General features: G+C 39.0%; 4 protein-coding genes across 6 annotated transcripts in view; 1 reads left to right on the top strand and 3 right to left on the bottom strand.

Moving 5' to 3' along the window:
• Positions 1-4,721: 4,721 nt before the first annotated feature.
• On the bottom strand, positions 4,722-9,280 carry gpn2 (GPN-loop GTPase 2). 2 transcript variants are annotated; one of them, XM_008323451.3, is made up of 6 exons: positions 9,015-9,280; positions 8,463-8,893; positions 7,497-7,653; positions 7,247-7,407; positions 5,605-5,735; positions 4,722-5,373 (listed from the first exon to the last, which is right to left on the bottom strand). In XM_008323451.3, exons 2-6 carry the CDS (start codon positions 8,880-8,882, stop codon positions 5,301-5,303), a joined length of 942 nt encoding a protein of 313 aa, XP_008321673.1. In that variant the 5' UTR covers positions 8,883-8,893; positions 9,015-9,280; the 3' UTR covers positions 4,722-5,300. The 2 variants fall into 2 exon arrangements, with proteins under 2 accessions (XP_008321673.1, XP_008321672.1); XM_008323450.3 differs by having other exon boundaries at positions 8,463-8,925; positions 9,015-9,279.
• A 470-nt stretch (positions 9,281-9,750) lies between these two features.
• Positions 9,751-13,643, bottom strand: gpatch3 (G patch domain containing 3). The gene is made up of 7 exons (XM_008323452.3): positions 12,036-13,643; positions 11,149-11,603; positions 10,861-11,035; positions 10,682-10,741; positions 10,466-10,587; positions 10,257-10,384; positions 9,751-10,157 (listed from the first exon to the last, which is right to left on the bottom strand). The coding sequence occupies exons 1-7, from the start codon at positions 12,463-12,465 to the stop codon at positions 9,974-9,976; spliced, it is 1,554 nt and encodes a 517-aa protein (XP_008321674.1). The 5' UTR covers positions 12,466-13,643; the 3' UTR covers positions 9,751-9,973.
• A 4,994-nt stretch (positions 13,644-18,637) lies between these two features.
• Positions 18,638-19,909, top strand: nr0b2a (nuclear receptor subfamily 0, group B, member 2a). Its single transcript, XM_008323453.3, has 2 exons — positions 18,638-19,262; positions 19,361-19,909. The coding sequence occupies exons 1-2, from the start codon at positions 18,731-18,733 to the stop codon at positions 19,600-19,602; spliced, it is 774 nt and encodes a 257-aa protein (XP_008321675.1). The 5' UTR covers positions 18,638-18,730; the 3' UTR covers positions 19,603-19,909.
• A 2,794-nt stretch (positions 19,910-22,703) lies between these two features.
• The window catches only part of kdf1a (keratinocyte differentiation factor 1a), a 6,851-nt gene continuing 4,927 nt past the window's right edge, over positions 22,704-24,627 (bottom strand). For both annotated transcript variants that reach the window (XM_008323456.3, XM_008323455.3), the window contains exon 4: positions 22,704-24,112. In XM_008323456.3, coding sequence (XP_008321678.1) covers positions 24,030-24,112 — 83 coding nt within the window. In that variant the 3' untranslated portion in view covers positions 22,704-24,029. The remainder of the gene's footprint in view (positions 24,113-24,627) is intronic.

The raw sequence follows: 24,627 nt of genomic DNA, 5'->3' as shown, positions 1-24,627 counted from the left end.
ATAACATCTTCAGAGATAAAGAAGAAATATGTGCTGTTTGTTTGTTTATAATTTAAACATGACTTATTTTACGTTTAGTTGTGTTTTAGTTATTTCCCACCACTTATTCTGGGAGGTATTTGGGCAAGCAAAGGCAACATACACAGGTTTTTCCAGAGCAGGAGGAGGAAGCCTTGCAGCAAACGAGACTACCAATGCACATTCTCTCTTGTTCCCTCCCCTGCCTGCTGCTCTGCTCTGCTCTGCTCAGCTCAGTTCTACCACCCCCTCCTCTCCTCTCCTCTCTGCTCGGCTCTGCTCTGCTCTGCTCTCCTCCTCCTCCTCCTCCTCCCTTCGCCTCCTCCTCTCTCTGTCTGTCTCTCACTCCAAGCAGAAACACTCTCCTCTGCTGAGTGTGGGGGGATGGGCGCGCACAGGCTCCAGCTCACTCTCTCTCAGCCTGCTAACATTGAACTACGGCGCACAGCAGAGAGGCAAAGAAGGAGAGAGAGAAAAAAACAGACCATATCTAGCAGACAGAGGATGCATGAACAGTTTCAAAGTCTCGCAACAATTAGAAAAATGGGGCATTTACCCCTCTCCCCTAGTTCCCCCCCTCCCCCCATTCTCAGTCAAATGAAGCAGACATTTTTGGCATCCATATAACGCATAGGGTGTGCGCACAGCATTGAAGCAGGGGTGGGATGGTAATGAGAAGTGTGTGTGTGTTTGTGCGTGTGTGTGTGTGGTTGTTGTTTAATGAAATGCATAGATGTGGTGAGGTTTATGAGGCGTTTAATAGTTAGATTTGGTATTGAAAAATAATTCAGGTTTGCAAGTGTAAAAGTAGGACGAGATAGCCTTTCGGTTTCTGTTCTCACTCATGACACACGCGCGCGCACACACACACACAGTTTCTCTCTCTCTCTCTTCTCCCTCTCTTTCACACACACAGGTTGGCTCAGCTATTCTTGCTGGGACTCTGCTTTACTTTAATATTCTTCTTACCAGAAGAACCGTATCTCAGACATTAACTGGTAAATATCGTACCTTTTTTTAAAAAAAAAAAACTTCAACTCGAGCCTCAGAATTAGGTTCAGCTTCATTAGGACCAGGTTTAAGTCCCCATCTGTTCTCCTGGTCCGATAAACACCAACACTGCTACATATGCTCCTACATACTGCACACACAAGCGCTGGTTTGTATTTGTATTCTTGTGAGGACTTCCGTCTATTTGTACAGCTAACTAGAACTCTCCCCACAACCGTTGCTAATTAGTGTCTAACCTTTATTCTCAACTTTACCAAGAGCCTCTAAACGAGTTTCTACCTCATTGGAAACAGGTAATAGTCCACATGGGGACTAGTAGAACATAAAACACACGTAAATGCCTGGCATGGCTCTACACATGTGGCTAAAATAAGCACAAAGACATTTGTACTTCTCTTTTCCTCCATTTTAACTAACCATTTTTTCTAAACTAACCCTAACATAAAAATAGTCTTTAATCTAATCCAATCTAATTTAATTGAGCTCTGACTGCGTGTTAGTAACACAGTAAGTATTTAGTATATTGTAGATTTTTTTATTCCAAACTCGTACCTCATATTTATCCGCAATTAGTTGTAAATTGCAGTTAGGTTAAGAATGTACAAGAACAGATTTTGACGATGTAAAATACATGTACAGATACATTGTGTACACAAGAAAACACAGCGCTACATTTGTTATAATATAATATATAATACATTTACGCTAATTCCTTTGTTGATACAAATCAGAACATTATCTCAAAGACTAACTTAATCATTTAATGTCTAACATTAACCTTATTTTAAAAGTAGTTCACATCTTTATCTTACATTTTACTAGAACCCTATAAATACGATTTAGGTAAGGTTTACCATAACTAGTTAGCATTATCCAGACTAGTCTGTATGCATGTCTTCGACTTCCATTCCTTTGTAGAGCCTAACTAAATCTCTCATCTCTCTTATCCTAACCTTAAACAGTGAATGTAAAACCCTAACTGTAATTCAAATTCTCATTTCTGCTTCAACCAGAGCCACAGAAATGACAATCTGCCTTGTTAGGAGCTTTTTTGGCACACAATTGTGTTTGCACAGCTATTCTTGTTGGGACTCTGCAGTCACTTGGATTCATTTGCACATTCAAACCAAAACCCAAACCCACACCTTGACGATTTTTATATAATTTTTTTCTTTAACCATGACAACATTTCACATTCTGATTCTGACCTTATCTTGAGAGGAATGACATTTTTGACCATTGTGATTGTCGTGCTTCTAATTGTTTGTTTTTTTAAAGCCTCACAATTAACCCCAAGCCATAACCAGATACCCAGCCCTCAATTTTACCTAAATCAAAATGAAAATGAACATCACCACAATACACATCCTCAATCCCAACTTTGACCAGAGTCTCGGTGATGCTCCTGACAAGGTGAGTGTTTATTTAACAGGGGTTACAAAAACGAAGACACACACAAACCGAGAGAGGCAGAGTTTTGCTCGCTCTCACTCTCTCAAGCACACACATACACACGGGCACACACACACACGTCCACCTCTAGGGGGCTTGCAAGGGGGAAAGGCAGGAAGTAGCAGAGAGAAGGCATACTTGATCACATGTACAAACATCGGAACATAATTTAACATTCTGCCTGACACACCCCCCTAATGCAAGAAGAGCCCAGCTCTGCCGGGTCCATATATCATTTCCCATCCACGTCATACCACACGGGCTTAATAATGTGATTTCCCACATCAGTGCGAGCTGGCAAAGTGGATCACGCTTTATTTTTGTCTGACTACACGGGAAGTGCGCGCACTCACGCACGCTAGGGCCCGCGTCAAGGGCTTAATGAATGGCTGTGTATAAAGACTTTAAATATAAAGTGAACTCGTGGGTGTTTTTTTGGAGGTGGATTCGGATTTAAACGCTAGGAGAAGCAGTGGCCGTGATTAGAGTCTTCTTCTCAAAGTCAAACACGTAGTTTTAACAGGTTTTTAAAAGAGCAGAGTCTCTTCTATCCCAAAGACCAGACACAGGGCCAGTTGTGCAGAAACACAGATTTAATGTGGCTTCCTCTCCCCGCCTGACTTAATTTTTCTGCTCTGGTTTTTGGGAAAACGCGGAGAAGACTTTACTGGATCTGGGGGGGAGGATTAGAAAGCGTATGCGCCATCTGCTGGAGCGATAGATAAGACACGATACAGTGTGTGGACAATTTACAAGGTTTTTGCTCTCAGCCAAAGTCATGAACTTCATCTGTGTTGGAGATGTTTGTCACTTCCCTCTCGTTCGTCCATAACGAAGTAAACAAGAAGCGTTTCTTTCCAATCAAATAAATGAGAAACCATCTTTTTTTGATTGTGATTTGCCATTATAAAACACCCACCCATGCGTTACATAAGGCTGAATTTATGCAGTGCTGAATTGTTCAATATTAGCCATTTCTTATCCAAGCAATCTGAATTCACCTGTTTTTAAGGAGAACACCGTGGTGTCCAACTGTCTGTGCGGTTGATTTTATTTGTATCTGTTGATGTTCTATTGTATTTTTTCTGTGTTTAGCTCTGAGGCCTGCTAGGAGAAGAAGGTAACTGGTCCCAGCTAAGATGGATGCTGTATTTTTGTAGAGTTTGTTTCTCTTCCTGTATGAGTGTGTGTGTGGATAGTTTCATCCAATAGTTTTAAAACACACACAGATTGATCATTAGGGTAATGGACATATTTTATTGACCATGGTGTGAACGTGAGTGTAAATGGCTATTTGCTTTTATATGTCTTTTTTTCCTTAAAAACAGGCTTGTGATTGGAGGGTTGCCAGTTTGATGGAGAAAGCACAACAACAACAATAACAAAACACCCCTGCTCCACTAGCTCAGGAAAATGCAGACTCCTGCTCTTGTTTCACAGAAGGGTTAAATCCAGAGGACATATTCTGTTGACTACGATGATAAATAAATGTGTTTCTATCAATAGCAATCAAAAGCTCCTGGAAATAAAAGCTCTGCTGATTTAAGAACCCAATAAACATTGTGACCAATAGTGAAGTGCTCCCAGTGAAGTCAGTCATGGCTGTCAACAATGTCACCATGTGACATCCCTGTGATCCTGCAAACACCCCTGATTGTTTAAAGCTATGTCTTTCTAAGTCTTTGTGGACTGGTTCATTGAAGCACTTAATTTACATCCTTCATTTGAGTCATTACCATTTCAGACACGATTTCAGAGGTGTTGCTGTAATATGTCTGAGGTTTAGGGAATTAGTCACAAAAATTCTTTAATCAAATATTTCCAGCTATAAACTCATGACTATTGTATATGCTGAGGAAAAACATGTATGTATAAATGCACACTGTTATTTTACATTCAGTGCTGTAGGGTGGCCAAACCACAGTATGTAAATATACGTATATAAACATTTACTGTATACACAACACCTACAAACCACAGCTTTAGTGCTGTTGTCTCACAATGATGTTCTAATGTCCTCTCCCCCGTGTAAGGGTTTCTCCATACACTCTTTTTTACCCCTCTGTCCAAAAACAGATCAACAATTAGGTCATGTGAAGACTCTGAATCCAGGGTGTTAATTTGAATTTGACGTAAGTCTGTATATGTGGCCCTGTGACAGACTGATGACCAGTCAGTGGTGTTCCCTGACATCTGCCTTCAACAGCCTTCACCACTGAAGAATGAATGAATACCACAGGATTCATAACAAAAATGAATTTTAATGTATGCAATTGTATTACAAAGCTTAACACAAAATCTATTACTATCACACTTTATCTCGTACTAATATGGCAAATATAACAAATAACTATTCACAGCAGCACATTTACTTGTCTTTCCTTAATGACAATAAATTAGTAGTTCATCTGACAGGAAACTCTCGTCAGACCCGCATATGTAAAATGTTACTGTTCAACTTTCTTGATTATCAGGTACAGAACATTTTAACCAATTCAAACTATGGTATTTATATATGTACTCAGATAAAAGTACTGACTTCTATTGCAAATGTTGTTTACCGTTGTCTCCAGGTACAGCATTCAAGGTAAAAAAAAAAACCCCACATCTCACTCTCTCTAATAACTAAATAAATAGGAACATCCTTTCAGTTATTGTGGTGTGATTTTTTTCATGGCGCAGCCTTGAAGCACTTCCATAGCTTTAGAAGTGAGCTCCATGTTATTCAGGCCAACTAAGATGGATGCATTAAGGGCTCCCCTCAAATATTGGTGCTAAAAAGGCAGACGGTTATGTCCTTTTAATGGACATTTTTCAGTTCACAGGCCGTCCATTTCTTCCTCCACACTCCTTCCACTGGCTTCAACATATCGCTCTTGCACCCCAAGAGTACTATGGAGCAGTTTGTTAGGGAAAAACATCGTAGTTTACACAATTTAAAATATGTACCAAAACTCTTACTTTACTTTTAAAGTAACCCAGTGATAATCAAGTCATTTCAGGTTTATAAAAAGAATCCAGTTTACGTTTATGGAGCTTTTTAAACTGCTTCTATAGATGTTGAGGTTTGATTTTAAACCAGATGAGTCACAGTGAGTCACCGTAGTGATTAGGAAAGGATACGAGTTGAATTGGAAGTCTGCCCCCACAGCTGCTGACATCATAGCTTGCAGATTCCTCTCCTCCAGGTCTCCAAAGCAGTAGCCGTTTGCCTTGTCCACTGCTCGTAAGACCTGAATCATGCTCTCTTTGTCCTGCAGACAAAAAAGGAGAAGTGTTTTACAGAAGGGTTTTTTCCCCCTGATGAATGTCACTGAAACTGCCCAGTTAAAAAAATGCTGAGAAAGTTACAGAAAACTTACTCGTGTGTTTTTTTTTCCGAGGGAAAATGTCATTACTTTCTCACTTTTCTTTTTTATTTCTTCTCCTTTTTTGTTTTCTTTAATGGCTGATGTTTTAGTCTTTATTTAATCGTTAGAATGGAAGAGTAAAAAAGGTATAAATAAATAAATTTAAAAAAAACAACCCGTGCAACATGTTGCAATTATTTTACCATTTTGGTATCATCTGATCGACCTCATAAAGGCCACCTCCTCAAATGTGTGTGGACATGTTCTTTAGAACTGTGATGATGCAGCATTATTTGTAAATCAAACTCTTCATGTCTATCGTAAAGAGAAACTGCTGGTCTATTCTACGTTTACTGGATCAGTGATTGTCAGAGTTTGACTTCCTCTCCCTCATTTGGTTGCCATAAAATCCATCAACAATGTGCGGCTGATAAACCCACCATTGTCACAAACCAGTGGGCTGTGGAAAGTGAATGAAATGTTTCAAGTGTGTCAAGAAATTAGGTGTAAAGAATTGAGAGACCAAGTAGCAAAAGAACAAAACAGGAAGAGGAAATAAACTAACAATTTCAGACGATGAAGGATAAAAACGGTAACCACAGACCTGCACAAATGTGAAATTACAGAAACTAAAAACTCAAGCTGAAGACATTTACAAGTTGAACATTTTTCATCTTCTTCTGTAAAAACAACCAAATGCATACTCCAGAATAGGTAAATTCCTCAGAAGGGCCCTGCGTGCATTTTCACTGTCCTGAACACAGCCCTGAATTAAATTCTACAGAAAAATTGCAAAGTAAACCAAAAACCTAATAAACTGTGAAAAAATTCAGAGAAGCTTGAGGGCTTTAAAAAACAAGGACAGGCTGAAAACCTTAAGAAATTTGCCTGAAGTTTGTTCTAACTAACCTGAACAACTGCAGTGTGTTATTAGACAAAAAGGATAAACAGATCACTTTTAGAGTCAGAGGGAATCATAATTTGAATTTTGATGTTTTGGTGAGCTCTTAATGTTTTTGTTTTTCTGTACTCAGAAGTTTAACAATGTAAAATCCCTAAATAAGAAAAGTGAATTCCTTGTCATTGTGACACAGCACACCACTGCACACAACCAAATGTCACCTCTGTTAACCCATAACCAAAGTGAACAGTGGGCAGCTTAAAGCTGCCCAGGGAGCAGTGTGTGGGGACGGTGCCCTGCTCAGAGCACCTCAGTGGTAACTTGGCAGCTGGTGGACTTGAACCTGAAGCCTTCTGGACCCACTAAGCCACCACTGCCCCAAAATAAAGCCAATGTAAAACTACTAAAACTAACATCTTTGTTACACATTTTCAAAATAAATTTCCCTAGTTGAGAATATTAAGGCCTTTATTGTACCACGTCAAAAAAGATGTAATAAAAAAATCTGGTGTACCTGAACATTGAGGGGCACGAAGGAGACCAGGCCGTAATCCTGTATGACTTCTGCTAACTTCTCATTCAGACGACAGAACTTTTTAAAAAAGGGATCCGCAGCCAGGTGATCAAGAAGATAGGTCAGATCCATGACCTCTGTGTAGAAGTCCAGGTTGAAGGCTGTACAAAAACACAGACAAGGAATTTTTTTTTGCCATAAGGCAGACATACATGGAAACTGCAGCTTGCCTTGGATCAGCAGCACTTACCCAGTTTGCCGTATTGCTCGATCAGGTCCATCTTGGACAGCACATTAACATGAGGGAGCTCCACATGTAGCATGGTGGACAGAGAGGTGCACAGCACAGAGATGAACTTGGCTGGGTCAGCACAGTAGTGGGAATCCACAAGGTGCACAGCGGTCAGCTATGGGAAGGAAAGAACATTGTTGATATCTATAGTCACGAAGCCCAAGAGAACTGGCCTCTAAAGGTGTCATTATTATCATGTTTTAAACAGGGAACATGTCAAAACTGACTAAAGAAGAAAAATCATTTGATTAGACTGTTTGCTGTAATAACTTTATATTTATCTTTATAGTACAATATCCTTATTTCTTTAGCACTATGCTATACTTCACTTTCATACTGTGCTTTTGCCAAAACGAATCAGAACTGACAGACAACAAATTGATTATAATCATTGTGGGACATTTTTGATTTTTTTTTTAATGTGTCTTAAGGACATCAACATTTTTCAATAAAACATAGTGACTATAAAGTTGCCAGGAAAATAAAATTCTCCAGACAGATAATATTGTAAATGCGAGTGTGACTGGTTTTCTGTCCGTCATTTTTGCTCATGTGATCTGTGACCCATCTACAATTTGCTCCCATCTTTACTGCAAAATGATTAAAATGGGCCCTTTAATGAAAATGTTTCTTTATAATATATATTAACTCAAAAAAGGCAAAATTATGTCATTTCACTTGTTTTCATCAAACCCATGTTTTAGAGTTGCTCTCCTTCCTAATTATCCCTGATTTTTCCTTTTTAAAGTTTGAGAAACAGTACTATTGTCCACATTATTGTAGTTCTAGTTTTTTTTTTACTATTCCTTCTGCAAGTTGTTACATTAACAAGTAAATGAGTCTGGATGGGGATCTGAATACACAACTGAAGTACCTTTGGTGTCTTAGAGCATGCATATTATAGATATTATATTGGTAGCTCACCCTGAAGTTCCACTTGGCGAGCTGTGAAAATATATTCTTAACTGAGCACTGGTGGGTGTAGAGCTCCACCTGTCCAGGACAGTCGAACAAGTAGTAACAATCTCCGTGGGGTTTGAGCTTGTTTTCCAACCAGTCCATATTTGCTTCCAAATACTCCATTGAGTACAGAAGTCCACCATTGGGCCCAAGCTTCAAGCCCTCCATTACATCATCCAAAGTGACCAGCTCCGAAATATTTACTGCACAGGTGTATGGCAGTCCTTCATTGGCGGGGTCCATATTTACCACAACCACCTTGCGTCCCATTTGCGTCAGGAACTCCTGCATCCCTTGGCAGTAGGTGGTTTTACCTGAGCCTGGAGGTCCAATGACCACCTGGCCGAAACGTAGAGTATGTGTTGCTCCTGCCTGGTTGGACATGGTTTTAGAATCTGGAGATGGTTCCATGGTTACATGTGTTTGTCTGATGAGAAGATCGATGTCTGGCTTGTTGTTATAGTTAAATCAATAAATGGTACAAACCAATAGTCAGGAATTAGCTTTTTAACTTACCCTAGTGTCAAATAAAGCCAGATCCTTGGCAACACCGTCAACTTAAACGCTTCGGAAAGTGCACACTGACCCGGCTAATGTGCTAACGCTAGGTACTTAGACTTAAAAGTGTGTAAGGAGAAACTAAAGAAATTAGACAAGAATATTTCCGTTACTGCGTCGTTAACTTCAGTATGTTATCAGAAAATAAGCTCGAATTGTTCCCATGTAGTTTTGTTGTTGTTTGCATGTGGGGCTAAAAATTAAGCACTTCCGGGTTACATTCTGATCAAGGCGGCAAAATAAAAGCTGTATGGAAATACATGGCGCAAAATGTGAACGAACCATTTGGTCTGTTACGTTTTCAAAGGACGTTATGATTGATTTAACTTTAATGTATCATTAGCTCGTATTTCTTTGTGTTTGTTTTTTTAATGAATTTGCTTCGGTCCTGTACTATATATATATTCGATAAAAAACCTCACATGATTTAAGTAAACATATGTACACCACGTGTCTTAGAAAAAACGGAATATAGGATAATTAAAACCACCAGGCAGTCACAAGATTTTATAATGAATAATTAAACATTTTAATAGCCTTTTAAATAAACTTTACCTGCTTGTCGGGACACTTTTTTTCTCTAGCGTAAACTCATGTTTACTAATTGTGTAGGCAAGGTGAGAAATCGTTGGATTGGACTAATTGCCATTATATCCAGAAAAGAATGCTAACATAACTCTACATTAAAAGTTGGTTGTATATAAACATTTTATTCACAGGCAAACACTTATAGAGTTAGCAATTTCAGAAAAACAATTACCAAATCAAAACCATTTTATGGAGTTTCATAAAGTTATGCACGTATTTGCTTGTTAAAAATCTATAAGATCTATAAAACAGTGTGCTAAAAAAATAGAAAACATAAACATATGAAATACAAAATAATTTTTATTTAAAAAAATAAACATTTATTTTTGTCATCTTCGGGATCCAATGCTGCCACCTGGTTGCCAGCCTCTATACTTCATATTAGTGTTTGGTTGACGTCTCAGTAAGGTGTCCCCCTTATCAATGTCTTTGGGTTTATCATACACTGTAGTGATGTGGAAATCTTTTTTCGCTTTTTTCACAGGATGTAACACCAATTTCTCCCCATGGTACCTGCAAAAACACAGTTGACATTGTAAGCAAAATAATTCACGACAAACAGTTAATATACAAAAAAAAATGTGTTTAAGCCTATTTTTTATTTATACACACCCAAAACCCCTTTTGCAATTTGGATGCTGGCCCTCACTGTCCAGGGCTTCAGAGATTCCTATTTGACTGCTCCCTAACCCTTCACCGTCCTTCCAACCTTGTTTCTCCATTACACGACGACCTATACCCTATCATAGGAAAACAAAATGATTCAATAGACTATAAGAGAACATTCTACAGCACATTGTGGAGATTGGCCACACAACTACCTTTGTGAATTTCTCAAAGCTGCCAATGGTCTGACTCGAACCAGATCTACATTCTAGACCGTCTCTCAGCCTCTTTTCATATCTCATCTGTACGTAGTCTCTGGCGTCCATATCACCTCCATCTGTCAGAGAAGGGTTGAATGAATATATGATATGAGTAATTCTGCAAGAACTTTTGTGTTTGGTTGTGAGTGATGGGAAAAACATTTAGAGTACCTTTATCGTAGTACACGCTCATATCGACATCCCAGTCATCTGCTGTTTGTTCATCAAAATCTAAACAAAGACCGAGCAGCAAAAATGTAAACAAATACACTAGAAGAAAAAAAGTAATGAAGATGAAAACATGGCAATTTCTAAGATTATTTTCATGTGAAGAATATAGGTTTGCATACCTCCTTCCTCTTCCTGCCAGTACTGGGCATCAGTGTAGAACACCAAGCCAGACCCACCCTTTTCCCACTTGAGTTCTATCTTTTCTTCAAAAAGCCTCTCTTTGGTTCTTTCCTGGCTCGTTACATCTTCATGTAGAGCCTCATGTCTTTCCCACTCCTCACAGCGATCATCATCCTGCAAACATTAGTCAAAACATAGTTAACAGATGACAACAATAATGACATATGACCTTGCTATATACCAATGATTTACAGAATAATAAAGGAAAGCTTAAAACTAATGCTTACATCATCTGCATTTGACTGCTCATCTTCCTCTTCCTCATCTTCTTCTTCCTGCAGCTCCTCACTCTCCATGGTGTCTCTTTTAGAACTCTGCCCTGCAGGACGGGCTGCAGAAAAAGCTGGTCCTGATATTTCATACCCAGAAGCTGTTAATACAGTCTCTTCTCTGCATTGCACTGTGCATGTGTTCCGGTATTCGAAAGGCACGTTGCCATAACGACGGTTGCAGCTGGTCTTGGGAAAAGTTAGGCCCAGCTTCCGGATAAGTCGTGGAGGCAGTCGGCAGGACTGAATGAGCTGCAGGAATACTTTAATCGGAGTGCCTACGTTCCCATTTTGCATCAGAGAAGGTGGATTCAGCTCAGGTAAGCTTTTGAGGTCAGCTTCTGTAAAACGCTCGATCAATGAAATACGGTGCCGTTGCTCATATTTTGTCTTATAGCGAAATGATCCATCATCTGAAAGTCAAGCAAACAAGTTATACACGTGTATAAACAACCATACTAACATCACAAAAGGAGGAAAAATATAATATATGACCAACTGTTCAGGTAGTACCCCACACTAACCCAATGACATGTAAACCAGAAAAGGATTAAGCAACAGAAGATGATTAATGGAAGATGTATATTTAATAAATATTTAATACTTAAATATACTAAAAGAAACCCCTGACAACCCCTCAATTTTTTTTCTTAGTAATCTAAACTCACTCTAATGTTAACAGCATTTATTGGACATAGTTAAGTACTAAGTCAGTGCTCGAAGGGGCTAATAGTTTTGATGTCATTATTATATGCTACTACTTATATGTCTGCAGCGGTACAACTCCCTTGCCGTTTCTGTAATGACTAAATGTACAGTTTACGAAATGACAGATGTTTCGTTACCTTCGTCGTCGTTGACTTTGATTCTTTTGATAACACAGCGCTTCTTTAGCCAGGTTCCCTTTGAATCAATCCAGTGATTTCCCGAATACATTTTCAAAAATGGTTCCGCCTTTTCATGGTGGACTAGAACGATACAACAGCACGACTTTGCCGGCTGCTTCTGCTCCTTCACCCCACTATCCTCCTCCGAGTGCCGGTCAGTTTGTGAGGAGCTACTGCTGGCATTGACTTGGTCACTTTTATCGATAGAATCTGCTGTGTTCTCGGTACACTCTCTGAGAATCTCCGGTCGATGTCGGTAGTGGAAACACTGAAAACCTCCACTCTCTATAAACTGACTAAAATAATTCCTAAGGTCAGCAGAGCGAAAGACTACAGGAATGTTACTAACAGCAAAAAACACTGGAGACAGACGCTCATCGTCCGCCATCTTTGTTTAACACCCGTTTTGTTGTCGTCCTTCTTAGACGGTTTCCTGTACGTTGTGCGCTCTGCTGCCTCCTACTGTCTAGGATTTTCTGTTTACATGCAACTGTATATTTTTACAATATGAAAAATGTATTCAGTTGTCGATTCCGTTCTGTCGTAAACTGACAAATGATGCACATGTATTTGTCCGTTTAAATGCCAAATCTACTAACAGTTTTTCTAAAAATACATTCAAGTCATACATTTACAAACAAATCACAATTTGTTTGCGAGAAATAAGGCCTGCGTTTTTTCTTTTACAGATGGTGAGCTGTTGTTGCGAAATGCCGCATTTTGTTCATGTACACGTTCAAGTTGTGTAGCCACACAAAGTATCGAAAAATATTTAGTATCTTCTCAATTTTTTTCAATAAATACAGCATATAATCCTAAATACCATGTTACTGTATACTTACACAGTTCACTTTTAACCCAAGTACAGTTGCTGTTAATCTGGATAACGCCATGGTTAATGCGATACTTCATTTTTACTCATTTACCATCATTGTTCCCTTGATTTAACTCCATACAAAAACTATATTTTATTGTGTTTAAAGGTAAAACAGTAAACAAAACTTCAGACAAGACTTCAAACTGATACGTGCCCTTCCTCACATGCACAGATACCCTGTTATCGCTAGTGTTCTACCCTTCACCCAGAGAACGTGCTATTTTTAAACACAGTACACTGTGAGTGGACTGCGAAGCCCACCAGATGGAGCTAAACATTTTTTGAAACGCTTAAATAAAGGTCCATCTAATAGTGAATGTATTGAACTCGCTGAACCTGTTTCATCGTAAAGAAATCATCGTAAAGATAGTAAGTAATTATTATAATTGTGTTCTGGTGTTAATTATGACCCCTAATGTAAAGCAGCAGTATAATGTTTGTATTTTTGATGACGCAAACGAATAACAGCAATTACATAAATAGGGTACCTGGCAGGAGCATTGAAGCACTAAAGTTCAGATGTTTTATTTTCTTTCTTTTTTTTTACATGCCGTCGTTACATTCTATTGGTGTAGCACCAGTGTTATTGTCTGTACGGTGCTGACACACGAACATGAGTATGACGTGGTTTATGTCACTGACAGTCTGCCTGTAGATGCATGCTTTTGTACACTCGGTGTCATTGCCTTCCTACCTGACATCAGCACACAGTCTGTCCATGCACATGGATCCACAGACCTGTGTAAGGACAAAGCACATTTTGTATTTTTCCCAATAAAGTGAAATGAAATAACAAAAACTATAATTCTTCCCAAATGATCATCATTTTTGGATGGACCTTAATGTGCAGAAAAACAATGAAATGGAATGAAATCAGTGACAGTGATGCAGTTCTATTAAGACACTGAACCTGAGCGTTGATGTTACAGGCCACCAGATTGACATTAAGCCAAAGGACGCAACAATCATTACACCATAGTAAAAATGAAAAGGGTATTTTTCTGCAGAACATATTAAAGTTAAATACATTTCCTACACACTACCTCGTGAAACCGGCCACAGTTCATTGACCCGGCTGCTTCACCCATCGACCCAGTGTTTAGCCTTCACCTCAGCATTTATAACTGTATTTTGATAGTAATAGGCAGTAAAACCGTAGACTCAAGCGTCTGGACTCTGACATCACTTTATACATGACCTATACCCTGTATTTGTCATAGCCATCATGGCCTGTGGAAGCACACACCAATCCTTCATAAAGCTATAAGACAGAAATTGGAAATCCCATTGGAATTTATTGGCTTTACAGAGAGTATTAGCTTAACCTCGTGTCTGGTCAGCCTACATAGATAAGTTAATGCAAAGTCCCAACTTACACGTCTATGTGGGTCTTGTAATTGAGTTACAGTAGTACCAAGTGGTCATAATGTTAAAGAACAAACTAGGTTCCAAGTGACCTTTCACCCACTTTTACCAAGGTCCACAATGAGTGTGCCAACAAACCCAGACGAGTTCCAGTTTCAAGCTGAGCTGGTGTTTAACTGTCAACTGACAGTTAGACTGACTAAAATGGAACAGTAACTGTAATTTCCCAACGAGGTATATCTATCTAGCTACCAAACCAAATGGAGTTGTGTTCCAGAGTTGGGTTAGTCGTCCAAAACAATATGGTAAATTGTCTCCTAAATTTAAATTCCCACTTAGCAACAGCCACACATAGTCATGTACCATATTTTCTGGACTATAAGTTGCTCTGGAGTATAAGTCGCACAAGCCAAAGGATGAAAGAAAGTGTGACTTACAGGAGTAGCAGATACTGATACACAAGCCTAGAGTGCCCTCTAGCGGCCATCAATGTGAAAATAACAAACGTGAAATTATATATAAATATATAAAATAATATATAAATATCTTTTTATATTTAAGTCGCACCTAAGTATAAGTTGCAAACTTAGCCAACGGATGAAAAAAAGTGAAGAATGAAAATGCAGTAATCTGACCAGATGCTGATGCACCAAGAATTTATTTGTAGTATTCCCACCAAAGACTGCAGGTGTGAGACAAGCTGAGAGACCACTGATAATACTACAGAATAAATATTTTAGATTAATCTTTTTTTTGACCTATGTTACTTTGTACAGGTTTAACAGTAGAACTTTCAGAATTTGAATTTGGATCGTCAATGGTTTTAACCATCTCATGTATAGTTTTATATTTGGTTAGATTCAGCTTCCTAAAGCCTCAATTAATAACGTAGGTTACTTTTCTAGGGAACATGACAGACCAGTGTGGGAACATGTGATCAGAAATCCCACAATTCAGTATCTCTTTTCTCTCTGAGGTTTGAATTGAACCCACAGTAATAAACTGACCATCGGGTCAACGACCCCGTGAAGAAAGGACCTTCACTATTTGAATTTGGTCAAGGTCAGCTGTCATGTATGTCATGTTACATACTTACACACATGCACACACACACAGACACACACCTGACTTACACACCTGACTTGTATTTTAAAGCCGTAGAAACTCTAATTTCAAGTTAGATTCTGGTTAAATGCAGGATTAATCAAGTTTTGTTTTCTGACACTGGGGAAAAAATCTAAATTTACTAATTATGTCCTGTAAAGTTTGACATTGCAAAGCTGGGGCTCACCCTATACACGTGGCACACAGTTGTGATGATGATTGAAAAAAACTTCTGGTGCCAGCCATTACATCATGCTAACATTAGACATGGCTGGACTCTATCACTTCCTTACACTGAGAAAGCAGCAGTTGCTCCACTTACAGAATGAAGGACATTTTATTTTTACAATCCCACTGCAGATAAGCGTCTGTCCTCCGTGCCCATCGCTGCCTGCTCCTAACATCTATAAACACCGGGCTTATCACTAGCATTTACAACCCCCAGCATGCTTCATGAGGATTGGTGGCTGCTGAGGGCACTACAGGTCACTTTTCAGAAAACATCAGTCTTAAGTAACCCACCAAGTGTTTTGTCAGCTGTGGTCATTCCAGGCTACTGATGGTCACGGACACCTCCGCTAATGGCACACATGGTGCGACACAGATTCCCCAACCTTTGGCAGTGAAGTACACAGATTCATATGTTTTTGCTGGATTTTGCACTATATCAATGGCAGTTTTTGTAAAAAATATATTTAAATAAATAACATCTTTAAATAATCTTCATTCTACTAGACAGGGCGTGGGCAAACTTTTTTACTCGCAGGCCACCAATTGTCCTAAAATTGAACAGGGTGTCAGGAGCAGATAGATGGCGTGTTCGTGTGAGCTACGATAAATGACATGTAAAAGTCTGACATAAATGCTAAAATCCTAACATGCTTGTATCATTTTCTTCGTCGTCTTTTGAGAAAATGTGGGTATAGCAGGGAAAAGGCAGAAGTATAATGATAATATAAATAAATTATATCATTTGGAAATGTTTGGTGGGCCACATCTGGCCCCCGAGCCTACCTTTTGTTTGATACCATATTTTCACGAGCGTGTTACAGGGCAAATACTAAAAACATGACTGTGAATTATTCATCTTTAGACCTTTTTTTTTTACTCGTTTTTTAACAAAGTCTTCAATCCCGTTTAAAAACCTTTAAGAAAACAGTTTCTGAGAAACTGAGTGTAAACTCTCAGAGAGACTGGCACTGCCAGTTGTGTCTGACTGATAATCTCTTTATTGCAGTCATTGGCTCCGCGGCCTGACCTTGACTCCACAGCCTATGGTTCGCTTTTGCCTGGAATCCTACAAACAGTGACCAAATTCTTTGCTGGTGCAGCAGATGTCGAAGTGAAGTATACAGTAGAAGTAGTGTGACCTGTCACTATACAAGGTGATAAACATTTTAATATGTTCACCGTGTTCCTGAAGCGTCAGATGAAAGCATGCTGTTTGTTTATTTGTGAGGATAATAAAGTGATTGGCTTATCAGACTCAAACCTCTGTGCCAGGCACAGCTCAGATAATACGCCTCCTACAGACACCATAAAGTGAAATTCCCAGTGCCTGTAGGGGTCTTTTAGGGTTGGGGTTAGACAGTCAGGGTTACACCAAAGCTGTACTACCTGTTAGTAAATTCATTTCTATCAAAACAAGACTGTTTGAATACATACATATACATATATATATACATATACATACATATATATATATACAGCATATATATATATACTGTAGATAGATAGATAGATAGATAGATAGATAGATAGATAGATAGATATCAACAACTGCACATTTTGGAACCATAAATGTGGAAAATTTGAATCATAAGAGCAGCAGTCGAATGGGAACAGGAAACAGTACTTAACGGGAATATAAATTACTGTGCAAACGTCAATGACAGAACTGTTCTGCGATTTTAGAAGAAACATAACTCACAGGAGAGGAGGAGGAGGAGCTGATCTCATGCAGTATATCTATATCTATATGATGTATTCAGAGGAATTACACTGGCATTGGTACAAAGTTGTACTGCAGTAACATGGTAGTCTGATCTCAGATGTGAAATATGTGAAACCTTTAGGAAAGATGAGTTGCTCACACAAGTGACTGAAAAACAGCTGGCACAGTCTGTAAAGTATTACTCATCTCTTCTCTGGAAGTAAAAATAAGTTTACCTATTTTCCTGTGTCTCAGTGTTTTGTTTTTGTTTTTTTCAGTATTCTTCCTACGCTGGAGATTCTGGTTTGATAGGGACAGCACATTCACAATAGCCCAAATTTAACACTTTAATACAGTTAGGATTATTTACCAGAACTGTTGTTGATCTTTTAGATGGCACCAGGTTGTATTTTTTCTTTCTTACCAAAGTGGTAATATTTTCTTTAGTTAAAGTGAAGTATTTGTCATTAAGACACAGTACACCACTGCACACCACACAATGAAATGCAACCTCTGCTTTTAACCCATCACCAAAGTCAACAGGGGGCAGCATAAGCGCCCAGGGAATGTATGGGGAAGGTGCCTTGCTCAGCACCTCAGTGGAAACTTGGCAACTCGTGGACTTAAACCTGAAACCTTCCAGACCCAAGTCTGCTACCTTAACCATCAAGCCACCACTGCCTACCATTTATATCGGTGATGAAGAATTGTGGGCCCTGTGGATGTCCAGTGAGTACCAATGATTTCCATTAGGACTAGGGTCTGGACTTCTAATTTCACTGTGAAAGTAAATCACGCTCCCCATGGAATAAAAACATTGACACAGTGAGTGATTGAATGATTGCAGAATATCACTTATATATACACGTGTATACTTGTGTATAAATATATAGTTCTAAGGCATTCTGTGTAGAATTCAGTAGGTTAAAAAAAAAGACTTCACTCAGAGGTCAATGACTCTTCCTTTGCTTTTGGCCTCTTTGCAGCTCTCCAGGTGTGAGCTGGCAGTGTGTACAGGGACACAGTTGGAGGCTGATTACCTCTGCAGACCTTGGTAGCTTGGTACTGCCTGGGTTAATGACACCGGTAACAAGATAAGGCCCAACCCTCTCGATATTCCGACGTTACTCCAACAGGTTCCTTTCATTGAGAAAAGCTTATCACTTTGACAGGGTTATTCCATTAGTCACCTGGCAGAGCACATGGTTGTTTTTCACAGACTCTATTGACAAGTCAAGGTCCATGCGATGGGGCGGGCTGGCCTTATAAATACAGGAGCAACCGGTGGTGTTAACAGAAACAGTATTCAGGAGCTCGTTCCATGAGAGGACACTTAACATTTGACCTTCTTTTTTTTTCTACACCACCGACAAAATGGATAACGTTTGTCCCTGCTCCGCCAACACTGACAGGTTGTCAAACCCTATTCTCTACAACATCCTGAGCCAAATGGAGTCCAGCAAGACAAGTCATGACTTCAGCTACGGCTCAGCAGCTCACAGATGCAACTGTGAGCTGCGGCGGACCGTCTGTCTGAAGAGGCCAACTGAGATATGTAAAGAAGCTTCGTCGGTTCTGGTTAAAACAATTCATTTCATGAAGAACTTACCTGCTTTTAACCAGCTGCCAACAAACGACCAGTTCTCGCTCCTAAAAAGCTGCTGGGCACCTCTCTTCATTCTGGGTCTGGCCCAGGAGCATGTGGACTTTGAGGTGACCAACAGCCCCGCTGACAGCATGCTGAAGAAGATCCTCCTCAACCACCAGGAGAGCCCTGAGCTAGACAGGGAGCAGCCCACCATCTCTGGTGTCAGCAGACTCAAGTCCTGCCTCAAAAAGTTCTGGAGTTTGGATTTGAGTCCAAAGGAGTATGCGTACCTCAAAGGCACCACAATGTTTAATCCAGGTTTGTTATGATCCTAATTCTCTGGTGGAAATTGTGCAGAAATAAAAAAAATAAATGAAACAACAAAAATGCTAATTCCCTCTGTTTGATATCAACAGATGTACCAGATTTGAAGGCGGCTATGTTTGTTGAAGTCTTGCAACAGGAAGCTCAGCACGCCCTCAGTGAGGTGGTCCAGCTCATTCAGCCAGGAGACCAGGAGCGATTCGCTCGAATCCTCCTCACGGCCTCCATGTTGCAAAGCATCACGCCAAGCCTCATCACTGAACTCTTCTTCAGGCCTGTGATTGGCCAGGCCGACCTGCTGGAGCTGCTGATCGACATGCTCTTCTGTAAATAGAGGAGCAGGACTTCAGTGTAACTGTACTTACCCAGGGACTGGATTTAATGGAGGGACTTCCAGAACTTTATTGGAGCACGCTCAGCAGTTTTTCCTTCATAAAATGAAGGAATGGTTCACAACAAAGCTTGTGACAACCGCATACATTTCCTAAAGTTTCACCAAAACTGAAACTTTAGCTGTACAACAGAGAGAAACCAACTGTTTATATACGTGTGTCTCATATTTTTGTTGTAAATAAGGTTTGTCTGCATGAAAAGGACATGTCAAATAAATATTTATTTTTGTACAAGAACGTAACAGTGAAGTCTGGTCTCAGTTGTCTCATTTGTTATAAAATACTCAGGATATGCCAAAAATACGGCGACTCTCAGACCCATATATTTAAAATGTGTCAAGAATGTTTATGATAAAATACACCAGCCCATTTCCCTTCAACTTCTACAGCAAAATCCCCAAAATTTAAACCGCAAAAGATTTGTAGAAAATGTCTTTCCTGTTCATAACAATTATCTAATCTCTCAGCCAAGTTCAAGGCTGAACCATTTGAAAAAAAAAAAAAAACATGCAGGTGAAAATACTTAAATAAGGCTTGTACTTCTCTGTTGCAGGGATCAGGAACGTGTATAAAGCAGGCAGTATTTATATTTATATTTATATTTATATTTATATTTATATTTATATTTATATTTATATTTATATTTATATTTATATTTATATACTGAAGAACTCACATTCAAATGCTTCAACTTCAAACTTAAAAGTTGAATTTTTCTAATGAATAAGAATTACATTTCCTAACAAATTAGCTATACACAACAATAAAATAAAATAAATATATAAATATGTACAAATTCTAACATATTAATGCTACATAAATATAAAGACGCTGCTGTAAAAATATCTCCTGCAATAAAACACTGTAGTGCTTTACCAGTAGTGTAATTTACAATGAAGTCCGGCCTTTGTTGTGGACTGATTTCATATTTCAACAATGGAAACTTATGGTGCTCAGGAGTTTTTATTCTTCAGCCCTGCACTACACTAGTTTTGTTTGGATATGAAATGTGGATCAAGATGTTCCACTTTTATGCTAACCTATTTATCATACAGTAGCAGCCTGTGACTCCCCAAAATGTACTTTTTGTCCCATTTGTACAACAATATTCTTCTGGGTAATATCACAGCGTTATAACAAACGATACATTTTGTTTGGCATTGTAGGAATAACACTTCCTCCAACAAATGCTGCGGGTGTACAATTTAAGGCCTGCAGGCCAAATCAGATTATATCTGATCAGGTTCATCAGATCATAGTTCACATACTCATTATTGATTCTATATCAGAGATTACTTGGAGATCACTGTTGGATTGTCATAACGGTATCATATAATATTTTTCATATTGTTTGTGATGTTGCATATAAATGTTTACTCTTTAAATAAGTCTAAAGAGTTGTTAAAAACTGTTGGTAAAGATTAGTGTAGAGTAGATACATTACTGTATTAACTGTGGTTAATAAACTTGCATTATCAACAGTCTTTTTTTAGATGAAAACCAAAAAAAGGTTCAACTGTTCAGTTATTATTCAGCCTGGTCCTTATTTAGTGACTGATCACCATGACTCATCTGAACAAATATTTAGTCAGAAGTTTCCAGTTAATCCATCTGTCTGGGGTCCGGTAAGAATTAGAGTTATTTTTTCTTTAGATTTGGAAATGGGTTTGCTTAAAAAATAAATGAATAAATGAATAAAAGTTTATAATTGCAATCCTTCTTGGCCCCCTGTTGGGGACGCCGTGGTTTATCTGTTGAGTGGGCTGCTACAACTTTGATATTTTGTAATCATTAACCTACTTACTCTTTCAAAACATGTTCTACACATAAAAGCAGCACATTTCGGTTAAGAGACTGTTCATATTTTATTTGATGTATATACAACTGACACAGGAGTCAACCTGCTGTCAATCACCGACACTGACTCACAGCTCTGTGACCAAACTTGAAATTTTTTATTTTTTTCCCCCCCATTTTAAACATCACAACATTTTAACCGCCCACATTCATGTCCCTAATGTAAAATGTATAACAAATGCACAAAAAAGTGTCCCTAATGTAATCAATTTTTGAGAAGTTTTATACTTAAAGTATATAATACAGCTAAGCTAATGGTTGCTAAACATCAAGTTTACATCACCTCAATTAAACGCATCGCAGAAGACAGTTCAAAAGATGGCTAATTATGTTCAATATCAGAAAAGCTAGGAAATGTATTATTTATTACATGAGAAAAAATTATATAAGAAAGCAAAATAGGAAATGTCAGACAAAAGATAGAGGATATTTTTTATGACTGTGATTAACCTCTTGTTTTTTAATATGCATAATCCACCTTTAATTATTTTTTGATTTAGTTCTATTGAACTTTTCTAAATATAACACAGTGCTGCATAGTTATCCGGTTTAAATAATTTAAAACTAAACTTTATTTTCCTTTTCCGGTCACGTTACAGTTTTCTGGTAGCACTTTGTCTCCCCCCAATGGACGTTAGAAGAAGACTTTTCTTTTCTCAACAGTCAGGTGACATACCACACAACAACTGCAACATTTAACACAATAAAAGTCCGACACGGAAACGTCGTCGTCAGGTCACGGCTGTTTGTTAAACAGAGACTAATGTTAATTATTTCGTCTAAGTCTAGGCTGATACTGAACGAGCCTCGTTGGTTCACAGCTCACGGTATGTTGGTTGTGAAACAGCGAGCGTTTACTTAACAACTCATACAGGTAAAACAGGAATGTGCTGGTGGGGGCAGTGAGCCAGAGAAACGGGGTTACACAGGGCAACTGCAACTCAACACTGACGCTGAAAATCCTACAGCAACAGCTCGTTGGCAATGTTAGAGGCTTGGTTAAGCTGCAGATATTGTTTACCTTTACACATGAGAGTCAAGTGATGCGTCATAAATTTTCACTACGAGTAGACTCTACGTCTTAGAGGAAATATATTTATGATGCTTATGTCACGCCCTCCACCCTTCATGTCATAGGATGTGGCACTGCCTCACAAACAATATTCGCTCTGAACAAAACAAATACTTACTATGAACGCAGGAAACATCAGAAAACATTTATTAGCTTCAAATATATGCACATTCTTTACAGTTGGCAGATGCAACAAGAGACATGTGACCTTAGGCAAGCTAATTAAAAAAAAGAAAAAAAGGATGAAAAACAGCACACTGCTGTTTGTTTGATCCAGATGACAAACTCCTGCAATCTGGGTGATTTTCAACACTGCTACTTCCTCTTTGCAATACATGACAAAGACAAACCCTGGGATTTTATTTCTTTTTTTTTTTTTCAAAACCAGCCAAACTTGTTCCTTCTTTTGCTGAGGGCGGAAAAAGCCTGAGTGGTAAAACACAGTGACCTTAGGGAGGAAAGCTTAACAACAATAATCCCAGAGAAAAGGAGAGAAGGTGGACCGATGAAGCTGCAGCACAGAATCAGATTTAATGAGATAAAGTGAATAATGGCATGCTAATGGACCCGTATTAGCTGGACGTAGACAAGCGGAGAAGTGGCTTCAGTAAAGATACAAAAGGAAAAAAAAACATTTTGCTGAAAGATCTTTTAAACATTAAGTATCATGATGACATCTAAGATAAACAGTCACAGCATTAAAACAGATACTTGGATTAACTGTCGCATCTCACCTGTATTTGTCCACACCCTGTTTATTCATAACCATAACTGTTTTTTTAATATTATTCCTTTTATTGACAAAACACCAGGTTAAAACTGTTGACTGTGTTGAATTGTGGATCCCGTGTAATTATTGAACACATGAAGAAGCCCCAACAAGCTCTGAAATTTTTATTTTGTTAAAAACATGACTTATTTGAATAAAAAAAGGTTTTGGCCACATGCTACAAATGGATTAATATGTATATCAAAAATATGGCTTATGAAAACAAAGTTCAGATCCAAACACGCTCCTCTGTGAAGTCTAAATGGCAGGAGTCGGTGAGTCCACACACATGCAGCATGTGCACAAAGGCTTGAACATATAATCACAGGCAAGAACGGGGACGGTTATGTCGACTGCTCTGGCTCCCAGAAGTCACGGCATGTTTTTTTTTTATTCTCGGAACACAGCTTTAAACAGGAGGAAACTAATGCTCAAACACTTTATCTGTCTCTGCGTTTTCTCAGTTGGGCGTTTGCTGCAAAACGACTCTCTACCAGGAAACGGGAAGGCACTTTAAAGAAAGGAGAAGTGCAGCTCCCCGAGAGGTGCTCCTCTCTGTAACAGCATAAATGACAGCAGGAAAATAAAACATCTGTCCCATCTACATTGGTTGGGCTACATCCTTTGTCAGTGAGGGCATTTTTGTTCCTTTAGAGCATTTTTGTTGGCCTTTAGAGAAGCAGGGGAGCGCCTGACGAGTCTGTTTCGGTGTCATGATGGTAGGCTGAGTAGGCCGTGGTACTGGACGAGTAGGCTACAACAGAATAAAAAAAAAAAAAGAAGGAAAATTTTAAAAGAATAGAAACCGGAATTCTTCAGAGCAGTACATGTTGTATTCATGGAGACAGGGCTGTGTTTATAATGCAGAAACGTCTCTTCCATTCCCGCATTCACACACTGTGTTGTGAAAGATGTAGAAACACAATGTGGCGTGGCCTCATTCAAATAGATGTAACAGGACACCCTGTCTTTTTTAGCTGTCTCCTTGCTAAAAAACAACAACAATAAGAGGCCGTTGCACAGTAATCCATCTGTAACCCAAGTTATTCACTAAAATTACATAATGAACGGGGGGGTGGGGGGGCAGGAGGGGGGGCGGTCGGTGGCATGTATTTAATGTGACTCGATCTGCTGCTTTAGCAGGTGGTGTAGCGTGACTGCTGCGCTGGAGGGAAGAATGAGACAGATTTATAGGTGGGTGTAAGGTGGCAGATGAGGGGAGGCGGTGGCTAATGAGCGAGGGATCGCAATATGAAGAGAAAAGAGCAG

The sequence above is a fragment of the Cynoglossus semilaevis genome, chromosome 13 (assembly GCF_000523025.1).
Source record: "Cynoglossus semilaevis isolate Cse_v1.0 chromosome 13, Cse_v1.0, whole genome shotgun sequence".
NCBI lineage: Eukaryota > Metazoa > Chordata > Actinopteri > Pleuronectiformes > Cynoglossidae > Cynoglossus > Cynoglossus semilaevis.
The sequence above is the reverse complement of the archived record's forward strand: the minus strand, read 5'-3'. Positions and strand labels throughout refer to the sequence as shown.